At 36.7% G+C, this 25,709-nt stretch overlaps 5 protein-coding genes, 1 non-coding gene and 1 pseudogene across 13 annotated transcripts; 3 read left to right on the top strand and 4 right to left on the bottom strand.

Moving 5' to 3' along the window:
- Positions 1-6,600: 6,600 nt before the first annotated feature.
- Positions 6,601-9,223, top strand: LOC129318497 (uncharacterized). Of its 2 annotated transcripts, XM_054963304.1 has the most exons (3): positions 6,601-7,738; positions 8,360-8,461; positions 8,819-8,959. In XM_054963304.1, the coding sequence occupies exons 1-2, from the start codon at positions 6,965-6,967 to the stop codon at positions 8,411-8,413; spliced, it is 828 nt and encodes a 275-aa protein (XP_054819279.1). In that variant the 5' UTR covers positions 6,601-6,964; the 3' UTR covers positions 8,414-8,461; positions 8,819-8,959. The 2 variants fall into 2 exon arrangements, with proteins under 2 accessions (XP_054819279.1, XP_054819278.1); XM_054963303.1 differs by lacking the exon at positions 8,360-8,461 and having other exon boundaries at positions 6,607-7,738; positions 8,819-9,223.
- A 233-nt stretch (positions 9,224-9,456) lies between these two features.
- LOC129318498 (probable protein phosphatase 2C 26) lies at positions 9,457-12,444 on the bottom strand. Of its 2 annotated transcripts, none has more exons than XM_054963306.1 (11): positions 12,248-12,444; positions 12,117-12,168; positions 11,883-11,962; positions 11,511-11,592; positions 11,286-11,356; positions 11,101-11,180; positions 10,775-10,872; positions 10,286-10,409; positions 10,120-10,202; positions 9,836-9,884; positions 9,457-9,718 (listed from the first exon to the last, which is right to left on the bottom strand). In XM_054963306.1, exons 1-11 carry the CDS (start codon positions 12,397-12,399, stop codon positions 9,666-9,668), a joined length of 924 nt encoding a protein of 307 aa, XP_054819281.1. In that variant the 5' UTR covers positions 12,400-12,444; the 3' UTR covers positions 9,457-9,665. The 2 variants fall into 2 exon arrangements, 1 of the variants encoding a protein (XP_054819281.1); XR_008595254.1 differs by having other exon boundaries at positions 9,696-9,718; positions 10,120-10,197.
- Positions 12,445-12,549: 105 nt separating this feature from the next.
- TRNAG-GCC (transfer RNA glycine (anticodon GCC)) lies at positions 12,550-12,620 on the top strand. The gene has a single exon. It is a non-coding gene; the product is annotated as a tRNA-Gly (tRNA).
- A 41-nt stretch (positions 12,621-12,661) lies between these two features.
- LOC129317970 (uncharacterized) lies at positions 12,662-13,633 on the top strand. Its single transcript, XM_054962429.1, has 2 exons — positions 12,662-12,819; positions 12,924-13,633. The coding sequence occupies exons 1-2, from the start codon at positions 12,780-12,782 to the stop codon at positions 13,400-13,402; spliced, it is 519 nt and encodes a 172-aa protein (XP_054818404.1). The 5' UTR covers positions 12,662-12,779; the 3' UTR covers positions 13,403-13,633.
- Positions 13,634-14,486: 853 nt separating this feature from the next.
- Positions 14,487-17,993, bottom strand: LOC129317967 (uncharacterized). The gene is made up of 10 exons (XM_054962425.1): positions 17,500-17,993; positions 16,809-16,894; positions 16,665-16,731; positions 16,206-16,348; positions 15,753-15,801; positions 15,531-15,668; positions 15,341-15,421; positions 15,085-15,261; positions 14,914-15,000; positions 14,487-14,831 (listed from the first exon to the last, which is right to left on the bottom strand). The coding sequence occupies exons 1-10, from the start codon at positions 17,806-17,808 to the stop codon at positions 14,769-14,771; spliced, it is 1,200 nt and encodes a 399-aa protein (XP_054818400.1). The 5' UTR covers positions 17,809-17,993; the 3' UTR covers positions 14,487-14,768.
- Positions 17,994-21,012: 3,019 nt separating this feature from the next.
- On the bottom strand, positions 21,013-25,630 carry LOC129317968 (shewanella-like protein phosphatase 1). 6 transcript variants are annotated; one of them, XR_008595123.1, is made up of 10 exons: positions 25,366-25,630; positions 24,402-24,502; positions 24,009-24,122; positions 23,583-23,795; positions 23,055-23,190; positions 22,707-22,882; positions 22,277-22,365; positions 22,036-22,105; positions 21,781-21,881; positions 21,013-21,700 (listed from the first exon to the last, which is right to left on the bottom strand). XR_008595123.1 is itself a non-coding variant. In XM_054962427.1 (10 exons), the coding sequence occupies exons 1-9, from the start codon at positions 25,550-25,552 to the stop codon at positions 21,614-21,616; spliced, it is 1,173 nt and encodes a 390-aa protein (XP_054818402.1). In that variant the 5' UTR covers positions 25,553-25,630; the 3' UTR covers positions 21,013-21,484; positions 21,593-21,613. The 6 variants fall into 6 exon arrangements, 3 of the variants coding, with proteins under 3 accessions (XP_054818402.1, XP_054818403.1, XP_054818401.1); XM_054962427.1 differs by lacking the exon at positions 21,781-21,881 and having other exon boundaries at positions 21,013-21,484; positions 21,593-21,700; XR_008595125.1 differs by lacking the exon at positions 21,781-21,881 and having other exon boundaries at positions 21,375-21,484; positions 21,593-21,700; positions 21,951-22,105; positions 25,366-25,629.
- The window catches only part of LOC129318327 (cyclin-T1-5-like), a 7,405-nt pseudogene continuing 7,266 nt past the window's right edge, over positions 25,571-25,709 (bottom strand).

The following is a 25,709-nucleotide window of genomic DNA, read 5'->3' as shown; positions in this document are numbered from 1 at the left end:
AAAGCATGCACTCCCATTTGTCTGGATGTGGCTACCGCATGGTTCGGCTGATCCGGGTCCCGCGCCCTAACCCCCCCACCCCCCGCTCTGATGTCCTTCCGGGACGCTGGTATCAATCTCCCACATTCCGTTGCTCCGTTTTTTTTTTTTTATTCATCTTAATTTTCCCATCATTTTACTACTGTTGTTTTCTTCTTCTTGTTTTTTTGCCAACTATTACTATTGTTTTCACCCCGGCTTTTTGTCACTGTTATTATTGCGACCATCAAACTTGTCCTCCTTTTAAAATCATATACTGTCCAGAGTCTTTCAGAACTCTTTGGATTTGCGGGCAAAAATATATATATATTCTTTGGATTTTTTCTCCCCAAATGCTAAACGTGTGTCTTGTTGACTTTAAGAGAAAGCATACGTCTTTCTCTCTCTCTCTCTCTCTCTCTATATATATATATATATATCAGTGGATGAAATGTATATGAAGTCATCAAATTTACAATTAATAAATACTGCCTTTTTATTTCCAAAATTTCATGCCATGTATAGACTACATTCGATTAATCTTATATGTGGGTTACCGTATTCTAACACCTGATTTGTGAGAAAAATATATTTTCTATTGTTCAGATGGCAAGAGAAAATGAAAATTAAAATAAAAAAAATGAAGGAGAACAAGATGCTTGAGATCTAATCCCCCCCCACCCCAAAAAGAATTCTTTTTTCAAAACGTAAAGAGGAAAACCGTAATCTCAAGAGAAACGTATCAAATGAAGAAAAAAAGGGCCAAAAAGAAAAAAAAAACGTGGCGTGACTTATGAGGCCTATATTTTGTCAGGACGGGCTTCTCTCCAGAAGCTTCCGCCGTAGGTGGAGAAAATTTAAATGAAAAAATAATAATTAAAAACCTCCTAAAAATATTAATTTAAATAAAAATTATAATATTTTAAAAATTTAATTGAGGTGTGATAGCAAATATATTTAACTTTATAAAATTGCCATTAAATATTAAAAAATAACAGCAAATGAGCTTACATTGTGTTTTCTATTCTTCCTTTTAAGTGAAAAAAATCTGCTCTCATGTGTGAAAAATTAGTTAAGTGAATTATCATCTAAGTCATTATCTTTTCCTCTTTTGGTAGCAGGTAATTACATGATTATTTCTTTTACATTTTTTCCTCTATTATGCATCCCAAAAAAATTTGCAATTTCCTCTTCTCTATCTTTAACATTTCCTTCGTCATGCATGTGTAGAAGAATTTTTAGATCTTTGCAAATACCACCTTACATTGTTTCTCTTTTATAACTAAAAAAAATAATCTTCTCGATGATTAATAAATTATATATATAAACACACACAATAAATGATTTTGAAAATGATAATATTAAAAAAATCGAGTTAAAAATAAGAAAGATGTAATATAAATGCTGAATTTTTCTATTTTATAATAAAAAATGTCTTAATGTTGAAAAATGTAACATAGATGCTGAATTGTTATAATTATGGTTGGAATTACAGGAAGAATAGTTGTGAAGTAATAAATTTGTGTGTTGGTCCTAATTGTTACAGGTTTATTTTTTATATGACAAGCATTTCAATAAAAGAAGTATTTTGTTATTTTCATTTTGAAGAACATTTTGTAAAAGATTTATAAGGAAAGATGACCTATAAAAATAAGAGATTAATTTTTAAATTGATTAGAAAAGGCATAAATCATAAAGAACTGTTGAAAGTGATGTCATCAAGGAGAAGAGTTGAAAGCAATGCAATTGATTTGAAATTTATAATAAAATTTTACTATTGAATAGCTTTTTGTATAGACACTCACACTATATTTTTTGTACTTGAAAAGATGATAAGTTATATAAATAAATTTGCAATTTACATTGTTTTTTGGGAAGAAGATTGTAGAAGCACTCCCTTCAGTCCACTGTATAGGTCATCTTCTAAAGGGGAGAAGTTGTCTACTTTATAAGTTATTGGATTGATAGTGATTTTTTTTAAATGAAATGTCTAAACTATTCTTAAAAAGTAAAAGAGAGAGAAACAAAAAAAAATTTATATAGTTTATTTATTTTTTGAGGGTTATGTTTGTAATTGTATAAAATTTTATTTTTTGTACTTTTACTGTATTGATATTAATGAGGTTGATAGAAATGACTTATAAATAAAATTATAGAGAGTACCATTTAGGTAGATGAAATATTTTTTGTGTAAAAAAAGATGCAAATATGGTGTACATATATTAAAATTAGTATAATATAATACTGATATCTATTTCAGGTTTAAATATGTATAAGTGAAAATGTTGTCATTACATAAGACTGTTGAAGTCACTAATCATATCAAATCTGAATTATCCAAATCAATAAGAGGATTTATTAAATTTTTTATAAATGTTATAGTTTTTTTATTTCAATAAATATAAGATAAAAAAATTAACAACATTAAATTTGCACTATTCAAATTCCCTCCATGCACAACGAACGGAGAAGGGGCTTCTTGGATGAGAGGAGCCCAGTCCCGTTTTTCCCTTATGCGTGCTGTCATCATTGTAAAATAAGTGACTTTTTTCTGTTTTGTTTATCGGCCAAATTGCAAGAGGATAAAATACTGTCTCTGTTATTCTCCTTTCCCTGTTATTCGTCTTCATCCGTGAATGTGCGTGATGGCTATAAAAACATTTCTCGGGTCAAACAAAAAATGAGACAAAAAGCACAGAATCATATATCCAAATAATTAAATAAACAATAACCACACGGCTAAATTCAGAGCAGGCGGTGGCAGATTCAAATGGATGCTAATGAAAGCCGAAATATTGAACCAAAAGATGGGCTTGGTACATACAAATTCGTGTTCAAAGTCTCCATTGTCAAGCGGAATTATAACAATCAAGATAACGCCGACAGCAACAGAAAAGTTGCCACGCAGACTAATGACTATGGCAAAGAACAAGTGTTAGATCCAGTCCACACTGTCCTGTCCTGTAACCTTAGACCAAATCTAAAAGGGTCATCCACTTCTGAAGGTCATATCACACAGTAAAGCCTTCACTGTGCGTATGATAATTGAGACGAAGAAGAACAGCAACTAGCTAGGCGCGTACGTGCAGGAACTCAAAAGCAGGTATAGATGGGGGCCATGTAAACACACAGTATACGTACGTCAATTCCATGTTTGAGAACCTCGTTGTGGCGACTGGCAACTAAAAAGCAAGCCCTCTTAATTTGAGAGGCCAGGGCTCTCCCATACTTGTGCCTTCCATGTTTTACTTGTTCTGTGGCAGTTTTAAGTGCTGCTAGATCGCAGCTGGCTCCACTTTTCTGTGTGTCTGAACCCATTTACCTTTTTTTGGTACCTGAAGATATTCAATTATGTGTACGCGAATCTTTTTTCCTCACCTCCCTGTCTTCTCAAAACCCCATAATCATACACCTCTTACCTCACTGCCTAGAGCCATTCAAGTCTCGGCGAATGAAATGTGTTTGCTGAATTAATTAGCATGTGCATCACTAAGCTGTGGCACTAGATTGAAATGATACATATGCAGTACTGCATTATTGAGGACCCTACGGGTAGGTGAGCTGTATAATTGATTTGAGACGAGGGTTTGTGTGTGTGTGTGTGGTCCTAAACATTCTTATGTTTCGCACCATAATCGATCTCTGTACTATACTAATGATATTCTATAGACCGCATCGAGTATATCTTCGGGAGATCAAACCGAACCTTTCGTCTCGTCAAAAGTTATCATTACCGGAACTAATTTACTTTTGTAAGTTACTATAAGAGTCACATCAAATAATGTTGCCATATGTGAATCCGCAGATAATTGATGCAAATGACATACATTTAATCTGATACGATTGCTGATCAAAGATATTGAGATGGTTTTGAGGCAAAGACTGAAGAATCAACAGGACTCGAACCAAAGTTTATCAAACTGGATCCACTCCCTATCTCTCTACAAGTGCATGGTCTATGCAGAACTCGCGACTGTATATATCAAGTGGAGGAACTGGATCGATGCTGGGTTTATTAGTCTTTTATTTATTTTGCCTACTGATTTACTGGACTTGAAAATTATGGGGTCTTTGTTTTGCGTGAAAAGGGAAGAGGAACATATCAGTATGCCAACAGTTCTGCATGAGATATGTATCGTGAAAAGTAGCTTGCTAATGGGAATAATAACGACGGAGCTCTGTAGGAGGTGGAACGAACCAGAATTGTTTGGCTGGGGTGGTTCAAATTCATTTGATGGCATGCGTAGCAGTTTTGTGCTGGCTCTTCACTCTTTTCAAATGCGGGAAGACATGGTTTAGGCATTTTTAATTTTTTCGTTGTGGATTTTCTTTTGGGTCCGACTTGTGATCACATGGCCTGCGTTAAACATTAAAAGGAAAATAAATTGGTTCACAAGGTAACTGCACTCATGATGCGTGATCTTGGCTCTGTTTTTAAACGTGTACATGATGTTTCCAAAGCAGAAATCATAGTATTATTTTCTTTTCTAAATTTTAAACAGAGCCGGGCAGGTCTAGACCTGTTGGGCTTAAGTCCAAAATATGGTTATAATGAAATTGATCATTTTTTCAAGCTTAGCTCTTCATTTTTTTAGATTTAAAGTCATAAGAACCTTTTATTTTAAATTTTTTTAATCATTATCTTTTACATTATAATATTATATATTATTTTTAAATTTAAAATAAGTGATATAAATTATAATTTTAAAATACAAACACACACACATATATATTCTGTTGTTTAAATTTAATTTAAAAATTTAAAATATTTTTTTAGAGGTGAAAAACAAAGCTTAAACAGGCTTCTCAAGCATGTTTTTTAATCCCATTTATACTAAAAAGTTCTTGATTTTCCAAACCCGATATCTTTTAAAATTAAAAAAAAAAAGGACTCAAACGGCTCCAGCTCTACTTTTAAAATAGTCTGCAGAACTTGTTGTATCATTAAGAGAGACTTGTAAAATTTATTGTATCCTTATACTCATTAATCAGTAATTTCACTATTTTTAGAAATAAACTCATAAAATATTTTTTAATCATTTTAGTTTATTTTGGGGAGAAATTAAATATATAATTTTATAGTTTTAACTCGTTGTAATTTAGTGTTTAAATTTTAATTTACTTAAATGTAATTTAACTCTTAATTTTTAACTCATCACAATTCACAACTTAATTTCTCTAATTTTAATAATTTAAAATATTAGTTTGTAAGTTACAAAATAACTTTAGTTTTTATAATTTTATTTTCTAATATACAGGGACCACAATTTTAAATAATTAAAATTATAGAAATTAAATTATAATTGAGTTAAGATAAAATTAAAAAATAAAAATTTAAATATTAAATTACGATCTAGTCAAACTTATGCAGATTAAATGATTATTTTTTTCTTTATTTTATATACCAGACAAGTCCTTGCAGTGACTACTTAAATATCGTCTGGCCCTCAAAACATTTTTTATGCCATTGGCCCATAGAAACATAAATAAAAAAGGTTGTAATTGTTGTCAAGCCTACCACCATTTTCAATTCCTAATTTCCCTTTCCTGTTTCGGCCGTCAAGTCGTAATTTGCTTCTAAAATCTGAACGAGGACATTGTTTTAGACGGTTTTTTTTTAAATTGTGACAGCATGATGATGGGCTTGCAGGTAGTCCAGTCCGTTATTAATCTAAAGAACAATCTGTTACAAACTAATAGATATTGGCCCAACACTTGTGCGTGCACAATCAGTTTTACTGCACGTGAGTTACCTATTAATATAATACAATATAATATTTTTTTTCCCCACTATCTCCTAGTTCTCCTTGGTTTCAGATGAGTTTTATATCCATTCAACATATTTGTTATTCTTTAAATTGTTTTTGACTTTTCTTCAGTCCTTCTTATTCCACCCAAAAAAAAAAGTCTTTCTCATTCCTTTTGAAAGAAAGAATACTTCTCCTGGAATCCTGGGACCGCAAAAAAGGATAAGTATTCAATCACCGTCAAATGAAAAGTTTTAGTATATAGACGATTTTTTTTTTTTGACCTGGAGCATATAGATGATTTAGTTTTAACAAATTGTGTTCATTGGTGATTTTTGTTTATACTGAAAATAACTGTGTTACTCGTATCAAGAGATCAGTTAAGTGTTAATTTAACAAGATTGTGATAGGATAAAGTATGACGTGATTAGAAGCTTAGTCATATTCACCCAAACTATCAACAAGAACAATTTGACTTTTTTTTTTTTAAGTATTTTTATTTTTATTAATATATAATTTAGTCATTCCTTTTTTAAATGGTGAAGTGTACCATTTATTATCTTTTCCAAAGTGTACGTGCTTGATGATAAATTAAAGCATTATTCAGCTTTGAAATTCTTTAACTTTCCTGTAACATCCTTTAAAAAAAAGCCAACATTATCTAAATATTTTCAAATATACAACATTAACTTGATATATTCATATTTTTTCCGGTAAATGATACAATGAAAAATATTTTAAACACATGAAACAACGTTTCCTCGCAATGAGCTTATTTAAGGAGATAAGATAAAACCCTAATCCCCAATTTTCCTAACCCTAAAATTGATTTTTTTCGTGCAACCGAAAACGACAAGGTTCCAAAACCAAATCTCCAGCTACATTCAACACCGTGTCCTACTTGACTTCTGAAAGTTCAATCCTCAAGGAAGGCGAGGAGAGTATCCTTTAATCCGTCATTCGGTTCTCCCGATTCTTGGGATTTCGATTAGGCTTCTCTCTTATGCGATAACTGTTTATTGTTGAAGAGTCCCTTCCATTAAAAATCCATTGCAAACCTGCAATATTCATAGTCTTTCACATCAAGATTTCACAAGAATACAACCTGAAAGGGTCAGTTGCCAGTCACGCTTCTGGATTTGGGGGCAGAATCGGAGTCCAATTTTTCTCCTTTTCTGCCTACAATCCAAAGCCTATTCATGGCCACGGACGTGACGGCCAAATTCCAGAACCCCGATTTTCGGCCAGTTCCGCAGCCGCCAGATTTCCATCCAGAGCTCGCCGAGTCACCTCACGACGGCCTCCATTTTTGGCAGTTCATGATCGCCGGTTCCATTGCCGGCTCCGTCGAGCACATGGCAATGTTCCCCGTCGATACCGTGAAGACCCATATGCAAGCTCTTGGGTCTTGCCCAATTAAGTCCGTCAGCGTTCGTCAAGCCCTTCAATCGATTTTGAAATCTGAGGGTCCATCTGCACTATACCGAGGGATAGGCGCTATGGGTCTTGGTGCTGGACCAGCACACGCTGTGTATTTTTCCGTTTATGAAGTTTGTAAGAAGTACTTCTCCCATGGGGATCCCAAAAACTCCACTGCTCATGCGATTTCTGGTGTCTGCGCTACTGTTGTGAGCGATGCTGTCTTTACGCCCATGGATATGGTGAAGCAGAGATTGCAATTGAGTAATAGTGGTTACAAGGGTGTTTGGGACTGTGTGAAGAGGGTTTTGAGCGAGGAGGGGTTTGGGGCATTTTATGCATCTTATAGGACTACAGTTGTGATGAACGCCCCGTTTACAGCAGTGCATTTTGCAACTTATGAGGCTACAAAAAGAGGCCTCAAGGAAATTTCGCCTCAGAGTGCTGATGATGAACGTTTGGTTGTTCATGCAACTGCTGGAGCTGCTGCTGGTGCATTGGCTGCTGCTCTTACCACACCGCTTGATGTGGTCAAAACTCAATTGCAGTGTCAGGTATAAATTTCTTTTAAACCTAATGCTTGATAGTCTGAACAAGCAATGATTGGACTTGGTTTATTTTTTCGTTTTGTTTTGTTTGATTGGACTTGTTACCTGCCCTTGTCAACCTAAGTTTGTCATAGTTGAGTATAGTCTGATATGCAATGCTCAAGATTTGAACATTGAGCTCGCTATAAAATTTGTGCCTAGAAGGGGGTAAAAGAAGAAAACAACAATATTTTATCCAACTTGAGAACACCAATGCGACCAATATATATATATATATATATGGGATTTTATGACCTGAGACTCGACAACGGAACATATTTCCGAAATCGGTTCCAGTGCCGTTGTCTCTTATGCACCATTTAGGAATAACTATTGTGGTCTTTTTCATAAATTGTAACTCTTAAGAGTAGGGAAGGGTGAGTATAAATCCGTCTAATGTGTTATCCGCTTATAATGTATCTTTTAGTTATAAGCAGCGAATTATATGGGTTGCCAAGAGCGGATAAGGGAAAGGGACGTTTTATTAGCTTCTATTTTGGTAATGTTGGTTCCACCAAAAAAGTAAAAGTTTTTGCATGGTTCTATTCCACGATGCCCTGGTTATAGCATGCCCTCTTTGTATTTCAGAGATGTCTAATCGACAAGAAACTGAAAATCGAGCTGATGAACCAATTCTTTTGACAAAGGGGAATCGCATGAACCAAATTCAAGCTGATGATGTCTGCAGGGGTAGCTCCTTTTATAGAAACATCCGTAAATCCAGTGGCTGATAAGATTTCTCTAGTTATATTTATGTCATCTCCCCTCTTCCTTGGGGGGGGTTTTTGAATTTTTATTAGGAGCCAGAAAGGAAAGGGCTCAGAATGAGATTCGGGTTCATACAATTATGTCATGATTCCTTCATGAGTTTGACCGTGCAGCAACTTCCGTGTTATAAAGTATTCGGTATCCCAGTTATTAGAATGGTAGTAAATGAAACTAAATGAACAGGCCATTATCTCAACAATTTTCTACAAGCCCTAGCCCATTTCTCCCCCCCCCCTTTCTGGGCATGCATTGACCTAAACTCGGCCACTGATGGTGCAGGGTGTTTGCGGATGTGATAGATTCAAGAGTGGTTCAATTGGGGATGTTGTTAAAACTATAGTGAAAAAGGATGGGTACAGAGGGCTCATGCGAGGATGGATTCCTAGGATGCTATTCCATGCTCCTGCGGCTGCAATTTGCTGGTCTACATATGAAGCTGGAAAGGGGTTTTTCCAAGAGTTCAATCAAAGACAGGACAACTGATACTGTCAACTAAATAAAGCAGCTGAAGTATATTTTTCATTGTTCAGCAACCGCCTTTGAGATGAATGTGTTGTAATATCCGTCATTTATTTGCTTATGCGGGAAACATCAGATTTTTTTAGGATAGATTCTATTTTGTCCTAACTTTACACGATTTAAACTTTTGTAATATTATAATATAATTTTCTCTGTCTTCTTTTATCGTTTCTTGTTTTACACGTCTGGCTTTATTTCACGCTCCATTTTACGTGTACAATGAATGAGGTATAACTTCTTGCCAAAGCAGGAGTACGTCCATTAATAAATCCTTATTATTCAGAGCATCAAGAAATTCAAGTTGTTATTTTTCTTGCATCTTCATTTATTTCAGCGTTCATCAGTGGTTCTTTTCCAAATGAAAAATTTGGAAATTTGCCAGTGCCCTGCACTCTCACTTTTTAATTAATTAAATGTGTTCTTCATTTCAATGAAAATAAAATTCAAGTGTTCATAGTACGCCAGCTCTCAACAATTCGGGTCTCCAAGGTTTCTTCTACTTTAGACTTTCAACAAAGAAGAAAAGAAAAATCTATGCTCCAATGAGAGCTTCACTTTAACTCCTGAGTAGAACAAATTCTTCGTCATCCTCAGGGATCAGAAAATCTCACGAACTCACAACCTGCCCAACAATTACAGTGATATCATCTACCTTTCCACCTGTTGCAGTAAAATGATGCGATCAGCTCCATGCAGGGAAAAACTTTTTCTGCTTGTACTTTCTTTTGGCCTGTTCTGCTGGCACTAGTAATATAATTATAGCTGTTGACAACATACCTATAAGCTTCATTCCAAGAATCTTCTTCCAAAATGGAACTTCAATGCCCTGCTAAGTGGTTATTATTAGCAAGACAAAAAAACAGTTTGTCAAAGAAAATTAAAAGGCTGCTCGATATGTTTAAGAATACATAACACATGGTAAAAACGTTTTCTGCATCTTTTAGCTCAGAACAACGTCAACATCCTCTATCTAACAATTTTTTTGAAGACCTATCTTCTAACGTCAAGTTATTTTCGTATGACACATGGAATCTAAAATAAACATGAAGTTCTTCTCTTACCCTGGATCTAGCTTCTATTGAATAGGGGGAATCAAAATTTGAATCCTTTGCATGATTGCTTGCCAAGTTAGCTAATGCCTTTGCTAGCAACAAAATCAGGTTTTAGTTAGAAATAGTCGATTGGTCAATTTAAAATATTTATCTGATCAACAAGGGAAAACACTACCAGCCTCAGAAACATCTGTGCAACTAGCAATAATTGAGACCATTTCGTGGTCAAAAACATTATCAAAGAGCCCATCGGATCCCATGATAATTGTATCTCCTTCGATCAGCTCCACCTTACTCACCTGATGCATCAGTATTGTAAAACAACAAACAAACATGTCTCTGCCGGAAAAAAGCAACATTTTCACTGACATTCATTTGACAGCGAAAAGGAGTGTATGCTTAATATAGTTTTGCAGAAAAAGATTATTCTAGGGAAGCGTCAATTTGACCTCATTGATGATTTGTTGCTACCTGTGCGCAAGAGAAATATTTAGGTTTTTGTTTTCTCTACCTTTCCTCTCTTCGTTGAGGTAACTTTACAACAGGAAAGAAACGTGGGCATAAATTTGAATGATACAATTTTGACTTAAGAAAGTAATACTTCAAGAAGCATAGGTTATAAATCCTGCACATAATTATGGTATAGATGGTTGTTAAATAGTACCACTGCATCAAGGCATGTTTGGCCAGCCATCTGAGAGCTCAGTTGAAATGGACAGTCAAAGTAATGTTCTTGAGGAGATGTGGCAAAGATTACGTGACCTGGGACAAGCACGTTGACAATGTTAAGTGATCAACATCTAGGTAAGAATCCACAAAAAAAAAAAAAAAAAAAAATCCAGTAAAGGAAATCATCCAAGAAGGACAAAAGAAAAGGAAAGAAATGAAAACGTAAAAGGATAGGGAAGATAACGAAGAGAAAATCGCAAAAGACAATGTTGATAACAAGATTAGCACATAGCAATGTAGTCGTTTAGCTCTGGATCTTACCGCTGCGAATAATTCTTAATCCACAATCCCCAACATTGGCAATCTTCAGAGTCCCATTCTTCTCCAGCATAGCAACGATGCTTATCAGAGAAGAAAAAAATGAGGTATATGGTGAGATCATTGAAGATGTGAGTTCATTTCAAAATTGTAAACTGACACTCGTGACGGAGGAGGATTAAGCTTACACAGTAGCTGATCCTATAGAGGAAGTTGCAGCATGTGCTTTCCCTATAAGATTCTGAGGATCATAGTTCACCTGATGGTTCCATCAACAAGTGACATGTTATTTAGTTAAGTGCCGTACATGCATAAGATTTATAAACCTTCTCATTTTTTTCAGTGCATAAATTTACTAGGAAACCAAAACATAATAACTATGATGATCAATTTGTGCTTCCAGGTCATACAACCTCCTCATCCCCAACAAAACTGGAAGCATAAGCCAGAAATTCACGAGGGAATAGTGAGGGATCCACGTCCTCTTCAGCCCAGCTGCAAGTATAATAGGAAAATATTATTATTTTCTGATTAAAAAAAAAAAGATTAACAAACATTGCTATAAAAATAGAATAATTTTTAGCTCATTATAAGCAAATGAAACAGATACCAATCCTATTGAGATAATTCGGCAATTCAATGTAATATAAAATTTCGCCCGGATGCAATATATGTCTTGCTCGGTTTTACAAAAGTTTGAGATACAATTTGGTTTCTTTAGTTTAACGATGATTGATGTCCGTTGAAAATAAGAGATTTGTAAAAAGGACAATTCAGTATCATACCCAGAGACGCCATCAGCAACAGCAATAACTCCCCCATTATAGTCGCTTACAAAGAAAGCATCTTCCCCACCTCTGTCAACCTTAGAAGTTAGAAAGACGATGACTTGAGCAAGTGGCACAGGTTCCAAAAATCAGAATCGATAAATTTATGCACTTAAGGTCATTCAGTACAGGCATGGGACGAATATTAATCAGCATTAAGGAGAAAAGAGGCGTGCCAACAGTATTCACTACCTTCTTTGGATGTGGAATGAGGCAAGTCCCAACAGAAAATGACACCTCTGACCTATAATTTCAGAAATAGAAATCAATTCCCTATTAAAATCATGCTCTGGGGGGAAAACTAAACGTGGATTCCAAAATACCGAGTTGAATTAATTTCGGAATGAGAACAAGAAAGGACCATCTTCCTCCTCCTATTAGTTTCATCTACACGTGAAGGGGTGGCAGATAAGTAATGAAAGAGTGGTTGAATCTGAGACTGAGAAACTGAGGCCCTGAACATGGGAAATGCCATTTTCCCGCTCCCACACCTTGCTCACCCTCACCCTCCTCCCTAGACGCGTGGCTTGAAAATCAACGTCTATCGATTTTTGTGGTGGAGGAGCAGGTGAAATCTCACAGAATATTTTAAGTATACTATATTATTTCAGAGAGCTTTCGACAAGCACCAGTGGTCTAGTGGTAGAATAGTACCCTGCCACGGTACAGACCCGGGTTCGATTCCCGGCTGGTGCAGTTATTTTTACAAAATTAATCTTTTTAATCCTCGAAAATTACATTTAATCGGACTTATCCGAGATCTTTCGATTATGACCATTCATGAACGGACAGGCATAAATTTACCGTTTAAAGTTTTTTCGGGTCCGAAGTTTGTATCAGTCTTCCTCGATAACAATGAACGCTAGCTCAAATCCTTCGACTGCTTTTATCGAAAGTACATCTTGTCGATGATTTCCTTGTTTACGTTTTCGCATAATTATAATTGGAACTCTCTGGATCTTCGATTGTTTTTGTGTATTTAGTCAGATTTTTATGTAGGCAACGCTAGCGATAGCGATTCGGACACAAGTCCCGATGAAGCACCGGAAGACTACCAGCCGATCTCCAACGTCCCCGACGACGAAGATAGAGGCGGCAGTGACGTCAACTCAAACGAAGAGCATAGCTATCACTTCCACCAGCTTCCGAACGGCTACTGCTCTTATGGAACGGTGAATGGGATGTCGTCCCTGGTTCTAAACGATGTCGTGGAGCAAATGAGCGGCGAGGATGAGGAAGAGGAAAGGATGAGAGAAGCGTCGGAGCGGGCGATTCGGAGGGCATTCAGAGAGGATGAGAACCGGAGGAATCAGCCGCTGTCGGCGGAGAACGCCACGAGAGTGAGGGAGGCGATGCGTGGCGTCTCCTTTGGTGGAATTGTTCCCGATTGGGCCGCTCATGTTCCCGAGGATCGCTGGATTGATCAGCTTCGCAGGTCGAGGCAACCACCAAACACTTCAACCCCACTACAGAACTGAACAACAGTACAACACACTCTAGTTAATCATAATATTCTCCATTGATTTCAGCTCTGAATTGTCAAATGTTCGCGCGAATTTGCCTTTGATGGCATGTAGAGTTAAAAAAGTTGCAGATTCTTTGTCTCATTCATTTTTGCTTTGTTTAAATTAAAGTTTGGATAAGTATCATATTTTGGTTTGAGTGTTGATCCTACGAATTTAGTGAAATACTTATTTAGTTACGATGGAGCAGATTAGGCTAGGCACATTGGTACTACTTTCACTGCTTGGAAGTCTTTCCTGGCCAAAATAAAATAAAAGAGAACAATCTTGTTTGTCTAGAAATCTGTATTGGGGTTTGCTTGTGGCTGATATGTCGCAACAGTATCAAATTCAAGTGGAGAGTGCGTGTCCTTTTGCTTCCTCCATTTTGAATCTATGAACCATATCCTCCTTCAATGTTGTTTTGCTGAATAATTGATGGTTCAATTGTTCCCTTCCCTTTAAGATTGACCTTATTCGGGAATGGGATATTATAGTCTAGCTGCAAATTCAGTTCTCAAGGACAAGGAACAGGTCAATCACAAAATTGAAGATTCGTACCACTGTTTTAATATTGAATGTTATCTGGCCTACCTGAATAGAATTATCCATGAAAGTGATAAGAGGAATCCGATAGAGGCTCCAAGCAGGTTCTGCAGACGTTTCCTTGATAAATAGTTGCTTCGACGTATGATCAGGGGCCTCATTTCTCTTCAATTTCAGCAAGTAACAGAGGTGCTGATATTTTGCAGCACAGCATTTCATGGACGGCAGGTCAGTAGTTGTGTGGACTGCTAGAGAAAGGAGGAAAGCGAGTAATCACGAGGCCCATATAAAATATTCTTTAATGGAATTTTGTTCTGGAAAGGAGGGTGGGAATATTTGAGAAATAGAGATGAAGCATGCTTTCTGCTGCTCGCAACAAGAGAAGGCCGTTACTTGGTTCCTTCAACAAGATGCAGTTCATGGAGCAGGTGATCATTAGATGCAGATCTTGTTCTTGGGCCAAATGCATTATGATTTATGAGTTTGTGTCTTCTCATTACAGGAGAGGTTATCATTTCCAGATGGTTGCCACAAGCTGAATTATTGCCACAAGTACAGTAACTTGTCTGTAACAAATCGAAGCATGCTGCTGCCAATCCGAGAATAAATTTTTCATTACAAAATTGACGCCTAACTCTGATTACAAGTTATAACTCCTCTTTGCCAATGAAGAAACTTCTGCCTCTGTCAACTCGATTTAGCACAAGCTGATAATTTCGTTTTAAAAAAATTACTACAGATTTAACCGTGTATTCCTTGCAAGCCACTGAAAGAGAATCCAGGCGTCACTGTCTTCTCAAGCACCAATATTTTCAATGTCAGCACCTTTATCCATTCTCTTGACAATCCCAGCAATGACCTACCAGATATCAGGAGAAAAGATATTGTGAACAATACACTATCATAGTATCATGCTAGTACTTGCCGTCTAAGTTTCTTACCTTTCCATGTCCTAATTCATAACTTTTCTTCAGCCCCTTGGTTAGGAGAGTCTTCACTGTTGTTTCCCATTGAACAGGGGAAGTAACCTGCAAAGCGAAGTCAGGGTGTAATTATTTCAATTTTCCAGTTCACGGTTGGCAGGCACAAGCTATCAGTAGTAGTAAGTATACCTGGCGCGCCAATATCTTCTTTATTGTGTCAGGTTCTGCATGGGGCTTTGCATCGACATTGGAGATGACTGGAATTCTTGGGGTTTTAATCTCTGTAGCTGCCAATGCTGCTTCCAATCTTGACACAGCTGGTTCCATGAAACCAGTGTGAAAAGCACCAGCAACAGCAAGACGCACCTGCAAAATTGAGGAAGTGATGTTATTTCTAAGACGGTAATTAGCAAAAGACAAGTGAGATTGGGGACAAGATTCATACTGTCATTCGAGCCTTGAAAGACTTTGCCTTTGCTTCCACTGCTTCTATTCCTTTTATGCCACCAGAGACAGCATAGTTTCCCTACCAAAATATAAAATAGTCAACATGTGTTAGGTGCTCATCATAAATTTTAAACCATAATCCAGACTAGGTTGATTAAATTTACAAGGCAGGTACATATTAAACTTACAGTGCACAGGTAATTTGCAATTTGAACCCTCTCAGCTTCAGGAACTTCCTGATTAGCTGCATCGCACAATTGCTGGACCTTCTCAGAATCCAGTCCTATCACACTAACCATGGCACTTTCAGCAGCATCAGCAGCTTCCTGAATGAAGGGAAAATATCAAGCATGGAAACAATGAATTTATGCGATCCAGATAGTCTTAAACAAGGAACAGAGGCTGCTTACCTGCATGGCTTCACCCCTCAATTTGACCAGCTTTAGTCCATCTTCAAAGCTTACAAATCAAATAAAACATGGGGTCAACAGCACGTTAGCTAAGAAATGTTGACCATTTTAAAATATTTCAATCATATGGGTACAAAGGCATATCAATTACACAATGCATATATGTAAAATCACACAGGTAAGGACAGGACCAGAAGGTAAATTCTTCTTCCTTCTTCACCAACATTGGCGCTCAGAAGTATCTCACAGTTGGGATCACATACTCATGTATCTATGGAATTCTCCAAATAAGAACACTCCGAACATCAAAATAAGTAGGACCACCACTTAAATCACACAAGTGACATTGCAAAAAAAGGTCCTACAGAGGCAATGTTTATTTCTTTCATATTGTACAGCTTTTATGATAGATGAGATTCTATTACGTACGTATAATTAATTTGGAAACCTCACCTGAAAGCTCCAGCAAATGCCAGAGCAGTATATTCTCCCAGGCTTAAACCACACGTAACATCAACAGAGTCAATAATCTGCTGGCCTCCATCACGTGTACGTAGTAGCTCCACTGCAGCTAGACTTGTGACATAAATAGCTGGCTGAGAAAGTAGAAAATCAGATGGTAAATATTGAGTTATTGAAATTTGAAATAATCATTACAACAAACTGTCACTGCATTAAGAACAAGATGGTGTATTCATATTAGCATATTGATAGACAAGTATCATTAGTTCTAATTAAAGTTTAGATCCCCTCCATCCCCCAATCCCTTCTTAAAACAAATAATAGAAGACCTTAAAATATTCCATTTTGAATTACCATTATTGAGCAAATTTTAATTGGGTGGAACAATGAAACTTCTAAAAGCACAGGATATATCATAGCTTATATTGATAAAAAGCAGAGGCAGAATACCTGGCTAATAACTGTTGAATCTAACTTATCTTTTGGTCCATTGATACATAGATCGAGAAGATCAAACCTGAATCCAGAAGATATGTTATTGAATTCGCAATAGACACCACAACATCAACTTGAGAAATTTTAGTGGATAACTACCCTAATATGTCATTTGCTTTTCTGTACAGTGATGCGGCAGCAGGCACATTTTGAGCTTCTTTTCCCATTCCAACTGCTTGTGCACCCTTCATGCACATCAAAAATATATTTCTTTTAATTAGTATAACCGTGCAAATAACACAGCAATATTTGGACCTTAAACCTATAGTACTTTTTACATTCTACATAAGAAAAATTTTAATAGATGCTAATGAATCAAATATGTTGTCTTCTCTGTTACATGCGTTATTAATTTGAATATAAAAAAAAGGGAAAAAATTGATTGCAATTGCTATGCAGGTGATTGGCTTGAAACCTGAACTAACCCATCGAATTCTAATTATCTGCCAAGGAATTGATGAACTTCTGGTCATTACGTAAAACACCATCTCCTAGTTACAGCAGTGCCCAAAGCCGGGCTCCAAGTTCAATTAAACCGGCTACTGAAAAGTAAGTGTTTATAAACTGATTTACCCTTTTATTATTTCCTTGGTCGGTAGACCTTTCGAATGTGAATTTTGCCCCGGATATAGACAGACAAAACCAGAACATCACAGTGCAGATTTCTCGGCATAAAACATTCAATTTCACATCTTTTCTATATTCCAAAAGAATAATAACAAAAACATTTTCAACAATGACACTTCTATTTTCTGATAAACGCAAAGACTCGAAGTTGCATAAAATGTACCTGGCCAGGGAACAGAAAAGCGGTGCAAGGCTTGTAATCAGAGAACAAAGCATCATCGACAGCCGTCTGAGATCCGACCGATACGCTCGTGAAAACCCTAGATCGATCAGAATGTTTAAAACCAAGACTCGGAATCCCATTTAGGAAGCAGAGGGAATTGTAAGGGAGGGAGGGCTGCGAGCAAGCGGGAGGGGAATGGAGCTTCTTGAGAGAAATCGAGGGAAGAGTGAGGAAAGAAGTCATGTTGGAGATTAAGGGAGGGTGCGAAGGGGATCGAAGAATAATGGAATGGGGAAGCAAAGTGTGCATTAGATGTGTGTGCAGGGGTTACATATAGAGAGAAAATGGTTCAGTCTGAGGTTGAAGAAGGAGTTTTAGCAGAGGCGGAGCTTACGAAGTAGACGTTAGAGATGTCCACAAAACCAAAGAAACCGGCCAACTACCATCGGCTGGATGAATCGACAATCCTCAAATTCAATAATCAATAATTCAACATGTAACCAAAATAATAATCAAGAATTCAATATATTTATCAAATATATATTGATGCACACTCTTCATAACTCGTTGATATTAACAGGGTGACTGTTGAAGCTCCATACAATAATATATAAAAACATAATAATCCTCAATGTAATGAATGAGTCACACGCCTATTATTTGAAATACATATATATATATATATATATATTTGAATTAAAAGAAAACAATCGGATTAGCATTATATATATTTAATGTGATTTCATTTTTTTGGGGGCCAACAATGCACCCAAGATAAAAAGTTCACTGGTGCATTCATGTAAAATAAGGGCATTTTAGGGATTTCAATAGCGAAATATTGCAAGTGCTTTTTAAAGGTGATCAATAGATTTATGACCTTGAAAAGGCTTTTGACCAACTTAATTGGAACTTCATGACTTCTTGTTTGAAAGATCTATGGTTGCTTGTTCATATGGTTTGTTTAATCAAAAATTGTGTACCGTCTACCTCTACACAAGTCTTATGGAATGGCATGAGAACGGATGAGTTTAGTCTTTTAAGGAGAGTATGTCAAGGTGATCCAATTTCCCCATATTTGTTTGTTATTTGTATGGAACGCCTCATCAGCCAGCTTATGGAGGAGCAGAAGTGGAATCCTATATGGATGGAAAGATCAGGTCTCCTTATTTTCATTTGTTTTTTGTTGATGATATATTATTGTTTGCAGAGGCATCTTTGGAATGAGCTCTAATTATTAAAAATTGTCTTCAAACATTCTGTGATTGTTCTGGGATGAAGGTGAATGCAGCCAAAACCAAAATTTTCTTCCCTAGCTATATTCATAATAACAAATGAGAGGAGCTAAGTGAAATGCTAGGCTTCTCCTTGACGGATGATTTGGGTAAATATTCAGAGTTCCTCTTCATAACCATCGAGTTAATAAGCATACTTTGCTCAAGTTATTGATAAAGTTAAGAAACGTCTCTTAAATTGAAAAGCTTCTGCTCTTTTTATGGCGGGTAGAGTGGTGTTGGTGGCTTCTGTTACCTTTGCCATTTTGGGATATGCTATGCAAACATCTATACTTCTAGCTAGTACTTGTGAATTACAAGATATTGTAATAGAGATTTTATTTAGGGTACCACTGCAAAGAATTGGAAAACAGATCTAATCTCGTGGGATCAAGCGTGTACAAATAAGAAGCATGGAGGATTAGGTCTCAAGAAAGCTTGGACTTAAAACTAAGCATTCTTAATGAAGTTAGGATAGAACCCGGTGAAGAAACCAAATGACTGTGGGTTCTAGTTATTCATGAGAAGTACAAATGTGGATTGGATCTTCCTCCAACCATTCAAATGCAACGTCCTGGCTCAAACATCTAGGTAAGAATTAAAAGTGTATAGAAGAAAGTTGAGGAAGGACTGGAGAGATCACATGATAACAGCAATGTACACTGGAAATAGGAGAAACACAATAACTTTATTGTTTGTTCTGCTTATAATTCTCTCAAGAACTAGGTCATGATAGGATATTTAATTGGGAGAAAGTTTGGAAGATTAAAGCTCCACAGAGATGTAAAAACCTCCTTCAACTTTGTCTGCATGACCGTCTGTTAACAAACTAGATAAGATGCTGTAGAAAAATGACCAATGATAGCCTATGTTCTGAGTGTAATAAGGAGCAGGAAAACCTTATTCATGTCTTACAAGACTGCCTTATGGCATACAAACTTTGGTATGAGATGATCAGCCCAAGGCAACGTCAAATGTTCTTTTCTCTTGACACCATATCTTGGCGTTAGTGGAATCTCAACAACTTAGGTAATGAACAATATGATGACTGGAGCTCTTTTTTCACCATCCTGTGTTGGCTTATATGGTGATGTTAGAATATACGTACCTTTAAAGGTAAACAAATGTTCAATGAGTCTATTCAAGCTCAAGCTAAAGCAATTATCCAAAGCTTACGTGTTGTATGCACTGCTAACCATAAGTGAACTGGTATTGGCAATCACCAGATAGAAGTTTGACTATTTGGACACCCCCCCCCCCCAAAAGATTGGATTTTGGTTAACGTGGATGGCTCATTCATCCCAACTAGTTAGTATGGAGGATGTGGAGGTGTTATGCGTGATAGCCAAGAAAATTTCATTTCAAATTTCTTTATGAACTAAGTAGGTACAGACTTTTGAGTACAGAGCTTTAGGAGATTTTCATAGGTATTAAGTTGGCTTTGGGCCTTGGATTTCATAAAGTTGTAGTTGCAAATGATTCTAGTGATGCAGTGGACGTGGTCAAGGGTGGAAACATTGACTTACACCAATTCAAAGGGCTTATTGAAGAAATTCGTGCAACTCTAAAGAGGAATTGGCAAATTTCAATCGTTCATGTTATTCATTTTGCTAACAAAGTAGCAGGTTTCCTTGCACGGAAGGCCTTGGCAACATAGCCTGGATTTCATCAATTTAGTGATCCTTTTATTATCAGGAATCTACTAGCTCTGTTGCTCAAGACTGTTTAAGCATTAGCAATTAATTTTCTGCTCTTTTTGTATAAAAAAAAAAGTGATCAATACACAATAATTACTAGACATGGTAATGCATTCATCAATATACTTTGCGAGACCATGGTTGTAAAATGAGGCCTTAGTTTTACACATTTAAGGATGATATTACTGGTATTTCTCAGGCTATGACACGATACACTCACTGTCCCCCCCCCCCAAAAAAAAAAAAAAAACACACACACTGTAGATCAACCGTAATTATGATAAACCATAATCCTTAAGTTGTGGCAAGTGATTTCTGAGTACAAATACTAAAATTCGTCCAGAAAATTGGGGGATAAATATGAATAGAGAATTAGAGATCAATGATTTAAACCTTATGATTTTTTTTAAAAAGGTCTGTAAATTTATATCAAAAAGACGAAAACACTGGAGAATAGTACGCGCAAAAACCCTTTGAATTGCCAAAGTTGGTGAACTGTGCCAGTCTTTACGAGTTTCTAGCTCTAGGGAAGCAAGAAATGAGTGTGCTCAGCAAATCAACAGCTGATAAATTTACCACTGTTGGAACTACCAGGAGACCAGCACTTCCCGCAGATACACGGTAAGAAATAAAGAATCAAGATTGCATGGAAGAGCAATGACAATCATCATTATCATCATGACCGTTGTTGCATTATCAAATTGAAATGCCTCTGCATTATAATGCTCCACCAAGTTGCATCGGCATGAGGATTAGATTAGTATTAGTGTGACCCAACATGAAGACTGGGATTACGTTGTCCTTACAGGGAGTGGGGAGGAACCTCGAGAATCCGACCACTATGACATTGGATTTCCACAATGCAGAACACAGCCCATCCATAGAACACTAAAAAAATTTTATGGAGTGGCAAAAAATGTTCAAGTCACTTCATAAATTCTTTCTGTTCCTTTTCCAAGTATTACTGACTGAAAATGATGCCGTGCTTCACAGATCACTCTGCTTTAGAAATTTCAACTTTTGCAAACAAGAAGAAGAAGATATTGTAGCAACATTACTTCCATATTTCCAATTTGATACTATGACAGAACAAGCAAGAGGCAAACTGCTTGAAATTTGTCCTACCTGGTCGACAATCATTTGTCTCTAAATATATTCAAGAACCTGAAGTTCGCTGTATGTATCCCTTTTGCTCCTAATAACTCTTGCTTTATTGTCTCTAATTTCCAGAACCTGGGAAAAACAAATTCATATATGAATCCCATGAACTATTACATTAATTCAAATGAGAACTGATTGAAAGAGGCACAAACAGGTATTATTATGGCTCGAAAGCAAGTGACATAATTGACCAAATTTAGACGGTCCCCGTGCATCAAAGGGAGTCACTTCCCATAAGAGATTCAATGCTTTCCTATCATGAAATGGGCATGGTTGCATTTATCAAATATAATATTTAGTAAATAACAATAAGGTGCTTAACATCATTTAGTCACCCATTTGAATGCTTTTAGTGGCTCATAAAGAAGAAACATCGCTCTATGCACTGGCCCACGGCTTATTTATACCTCTGGTCTCGAATTAAGAACTCCACTAGACATTCCAACATCCACACGCCATATGCTACAATTGTATTTACTGCAGAAAGAAAAAGACTTGAGTTCAGCTGCATTAAAATATTCCGAAGTGCAATACTTAGACAGCTATTAAGTTACATATCAAATCTGATACCAAATTATTACTCCACCCAAAGATCTCCACTACTTGAAATTATTTTGAGCAAGGTTAAGAATTATATTGTTTCCTCACCAATTTACACCCATAGTTTGAGGAGTATGCCCAACAACCATGGCCTTAGCATCAAATGCTTGTAGTGTCTCTTCGAGAATCGAATATACCTGAAAATCACCATGTTCAGCGTCAAATTCTGGAGAGATATTTCTGAGTCATTAGAACCCAATGAGTTTCATGACTCCTCTGGGCCCCTTAGAAGCATACATTGGAGGAGACAATGGAATGTAGGTCCATCATTTGAACGTGCAACTTAAACAAATAAATATGCGAGACATTCACTGCAAAATGGAACCAAAAGCAGTAGAGAAAGAATAAGGATCTTTGCACTGATCATGGCATTTGAGCTTGAGGGTGGAAACGATGCATGTTTCTACTAATCCCACTACCTTATCAGATCTTCATATTTATTTGCTGCAAATTAAAACTACCACATTTGTGTACTTGCCTGTTTAGTCTTAAAGTCCACCAAGTCTGATGGATCTCTTGAATATAAACGATTCCAAACAACACTGTCATAGCCTCTAGTGGCTATGAAAGGGACTTTGGGACTGTCATCACTCTCACTCAGACCTTTCATCCAGTCAGATACTTCTTTATTCATCCTCTCCACGCCATATTCAACTACAGGCAAGAGACAGGAGAAGAAAATCACAAAGACAATTATCAAGCATTTCAAATTCAAACAAGAGTGATTTTGCATACTCGAAACAGGATTAGCAGCCATGACATAACAGTTGGCAGTACAGACTCAAGATCAGGATAAGATAAATTAGAACGTCAGAAGAATTTTTACCATGGTGAGGAAGAAGCCCGCCATGACAGAAAACCCAGTCATTGACCTTGAGTACAACAGGATGCCTTGCTAACTCATGTGCCAATGAACCGCCAGGCCTAAAAAGGATTGATCTGGCAATGACTCCTTTTTGCCTCTGTCCTAATTGTTGGAAAACATTATCAGAAAACAACAAAATATCACATTTGAAGCAATATCGTAATGCTCCACTTCCAAATAGTACCAAATGTCACTTTAAGAAGTAACATATGATGTCTAAATGGTACTAGAAGATATTCTTAAAGTTCACTAACTTTTCCATCCATATGCCTTTATTCAGGAGTACAATTTTAATGAGTTCAAAATTGAATTAGTCCTTTGAAGAGTGTTCTGATGATCTGGTTTAGTACAAGTTATCTGTATGGAAAACGAATTCAACATGTGATTTATGTGAAATTCAAATTCTTTCTTCTGTGGGAATGGTGTGAGGCTAAGTCCTTCCAATTTGAATTTATCAAAAACTGAATGCAAGATAGAGAATTATAATACCTTCACTAAATTCCAGGGACCCCAATAATTCCTTGAAATCCTCTGATCTTCTTTCCATCTTTCAGCGACATCTATCCAGCCAGCAAATGTCTCTTCCCAGTCATCATCTGAATCATGCATGTACTCCAGAAAATCATTGCACTCATCAAATCCCCCAGATTCAACATATCTGAAATCCCCTTCCACATTCATAGTCTCATGGTTTCCATTTACCTAAATGAACATTAATCAATGGAAAATCGCTTAAACAAAGATATGCAACAGAAAGAAAAAAGATCAAAATTCTTAAATTTTTTAAATACCTAGTATGCACGTTTCAATGAATCCGAAATACAATTAAAACAAAGTAGGAAAACATGCTGTATAGGGTATGGAATTGTTATCTTGCTCATCTCCTAAGTATTTTTATTTTTTCATGGCACAAACCTGAAACACAGCTCCACCTTTAGCTTTCGCTTGTTTGTCCAATGATCGCAGCAAAGATAAGATGGCAATTTCATCCTCACCTCGGTCTAGTACATCTCCAAGCTGAACCAACACCTATACAGAGAAAAATAAATTGTCACCTGTTAAACTATGCTAACCATAGTGCTAATCTATTTTTAGTTTTTCCTTAAGCATAGAGAAGCAAGAACAATAAAGTTCCCCGTTCTGTACTATCATATGTACATGGTTCACAACACTATTAAGTTGACTTGGCCTTTGGTGGCCAAAAAAAAAGTAATTTTCCATTTTCCAACAATTTTGTTAAAATACAATATCATTGCTTATTCTAACCAAGATTCCAGGTATGCATTTTGAAAAATAAAGGAAGCATACAGTTTCTCCACCAGTCCAGAGGTCTTGACCGTCAGAGCTTAATACACCAGCCATCTCAAGCGCAAATCTAGTTTGCCTAAGATCTCCATGTAGATCTCCGACTATCAAAGAAAACAAACCTCAATGAGACATATTAAAACACAAATGAAATGTTATCAAGATCAAAACTAGGTCAAATTATCAGAAAAGGACGTGCTTGAAGACCATCATCCTAGCAGTGACCATCACATGAAGATGGAAAACCTTACTAAAATGTCAAAATCTAAGTCAACCAATTATCAATCAAATAATTAAATAGTTACAAATTTTGGGTACAATAATCAGCTCACACTTCTAAGGCTACAGAGAGAGGGTGCTTGAGACACATGAAGAAGATTCTGTGAACAAAGAAGTCAGAGCTAGGACAGATCCACACATTAACGTTTTAAGGCGCCAAGGAAACATCAGTAAATCAGTTCTGCTTTTGTCAGAGTTTTAATATAGGTGAATCTATCAAAATGAAAGTTTATGCCAGTTGGTCATATTCCATCACAGGGCAAATGTGCTAAAATCGGGCCACGCATATTACTTTCTTACTTAAAAGCATAATAAGACCTCTGGCACTGACTATGAGAAGCGAAAATAGAAAGGGATAATGCCTCAATGAGGCTTTCACGATGTAACTTACAAAAGTACCAGATTCAACAATGCACACCAAGACTGAACAGTCAGGGAGATAGTGACCCCATACTCAACGAAAGACAAATCCATATACTGATACACACATTTGCACAAACCCAGCTGGAATGGGAAACTGGACAATAAATCATGACTGAGACCACATGGAAGACCGGAAGAAGAAGGAACATAATGTAACAAAGAAACCAGATGAAATAGACAAAAGAACACGACTTCGGAATTGCTAACCATATTGGTTATTGATCACAAAAACAAAGTAGCAGAAACAAGAAAACTCAGAACGAACCAGCCACAATTCGGCGACCAGGAGCAGAGACAAAAGTCGGGGGATTCCCGTAGACAACTATGGGTTTCAAAGCCCCCGCTGGGGTATAGTTGTTACCATCAAGAAGTAAAGAAGAGGAAGAAGCTTCAGTGAGTTTACGAGGATGAGGTGGGGGGACTGGTACGGAGTTTAGACAGAAGGAAGCCATGGGAGAGGCTTGGTTCCATTATTTCGAAGGCATGGAGAAAAAGGAGAGACCTTTTAGATGGCAAACAAAGTCCGTAAAATCGAAACTAGTCCTCAGCCAAGCATTTGGTATCTTTTGTTTGCTAATGTCGCGATGCCATGTATCGTCATTCGTCTAA

The sequence above is a fragment of the Prosopis cineraria genome, unplaced genomic scaffold, assembly GCF_029017545.1.
Source record: "Prosopis cineraria cultivar Desert tree isolate PC_DT_omini unplaced genomic scaffold, ASM2901754v1 PC8, whole genome shotgun sequence".
NCBI classification, from domain to species: Eukaryota; Viridiplantae; Streptophyta; class Magnoliopsida; order Fabales; family Fabaceae; genus Prosopis; species Prosopis cineraria.
The sequence above is the reverse complement of the archived record's forward strand: the minus strand, read 5'-3'. Positions and strand labels throughout refer to the sequence as shown.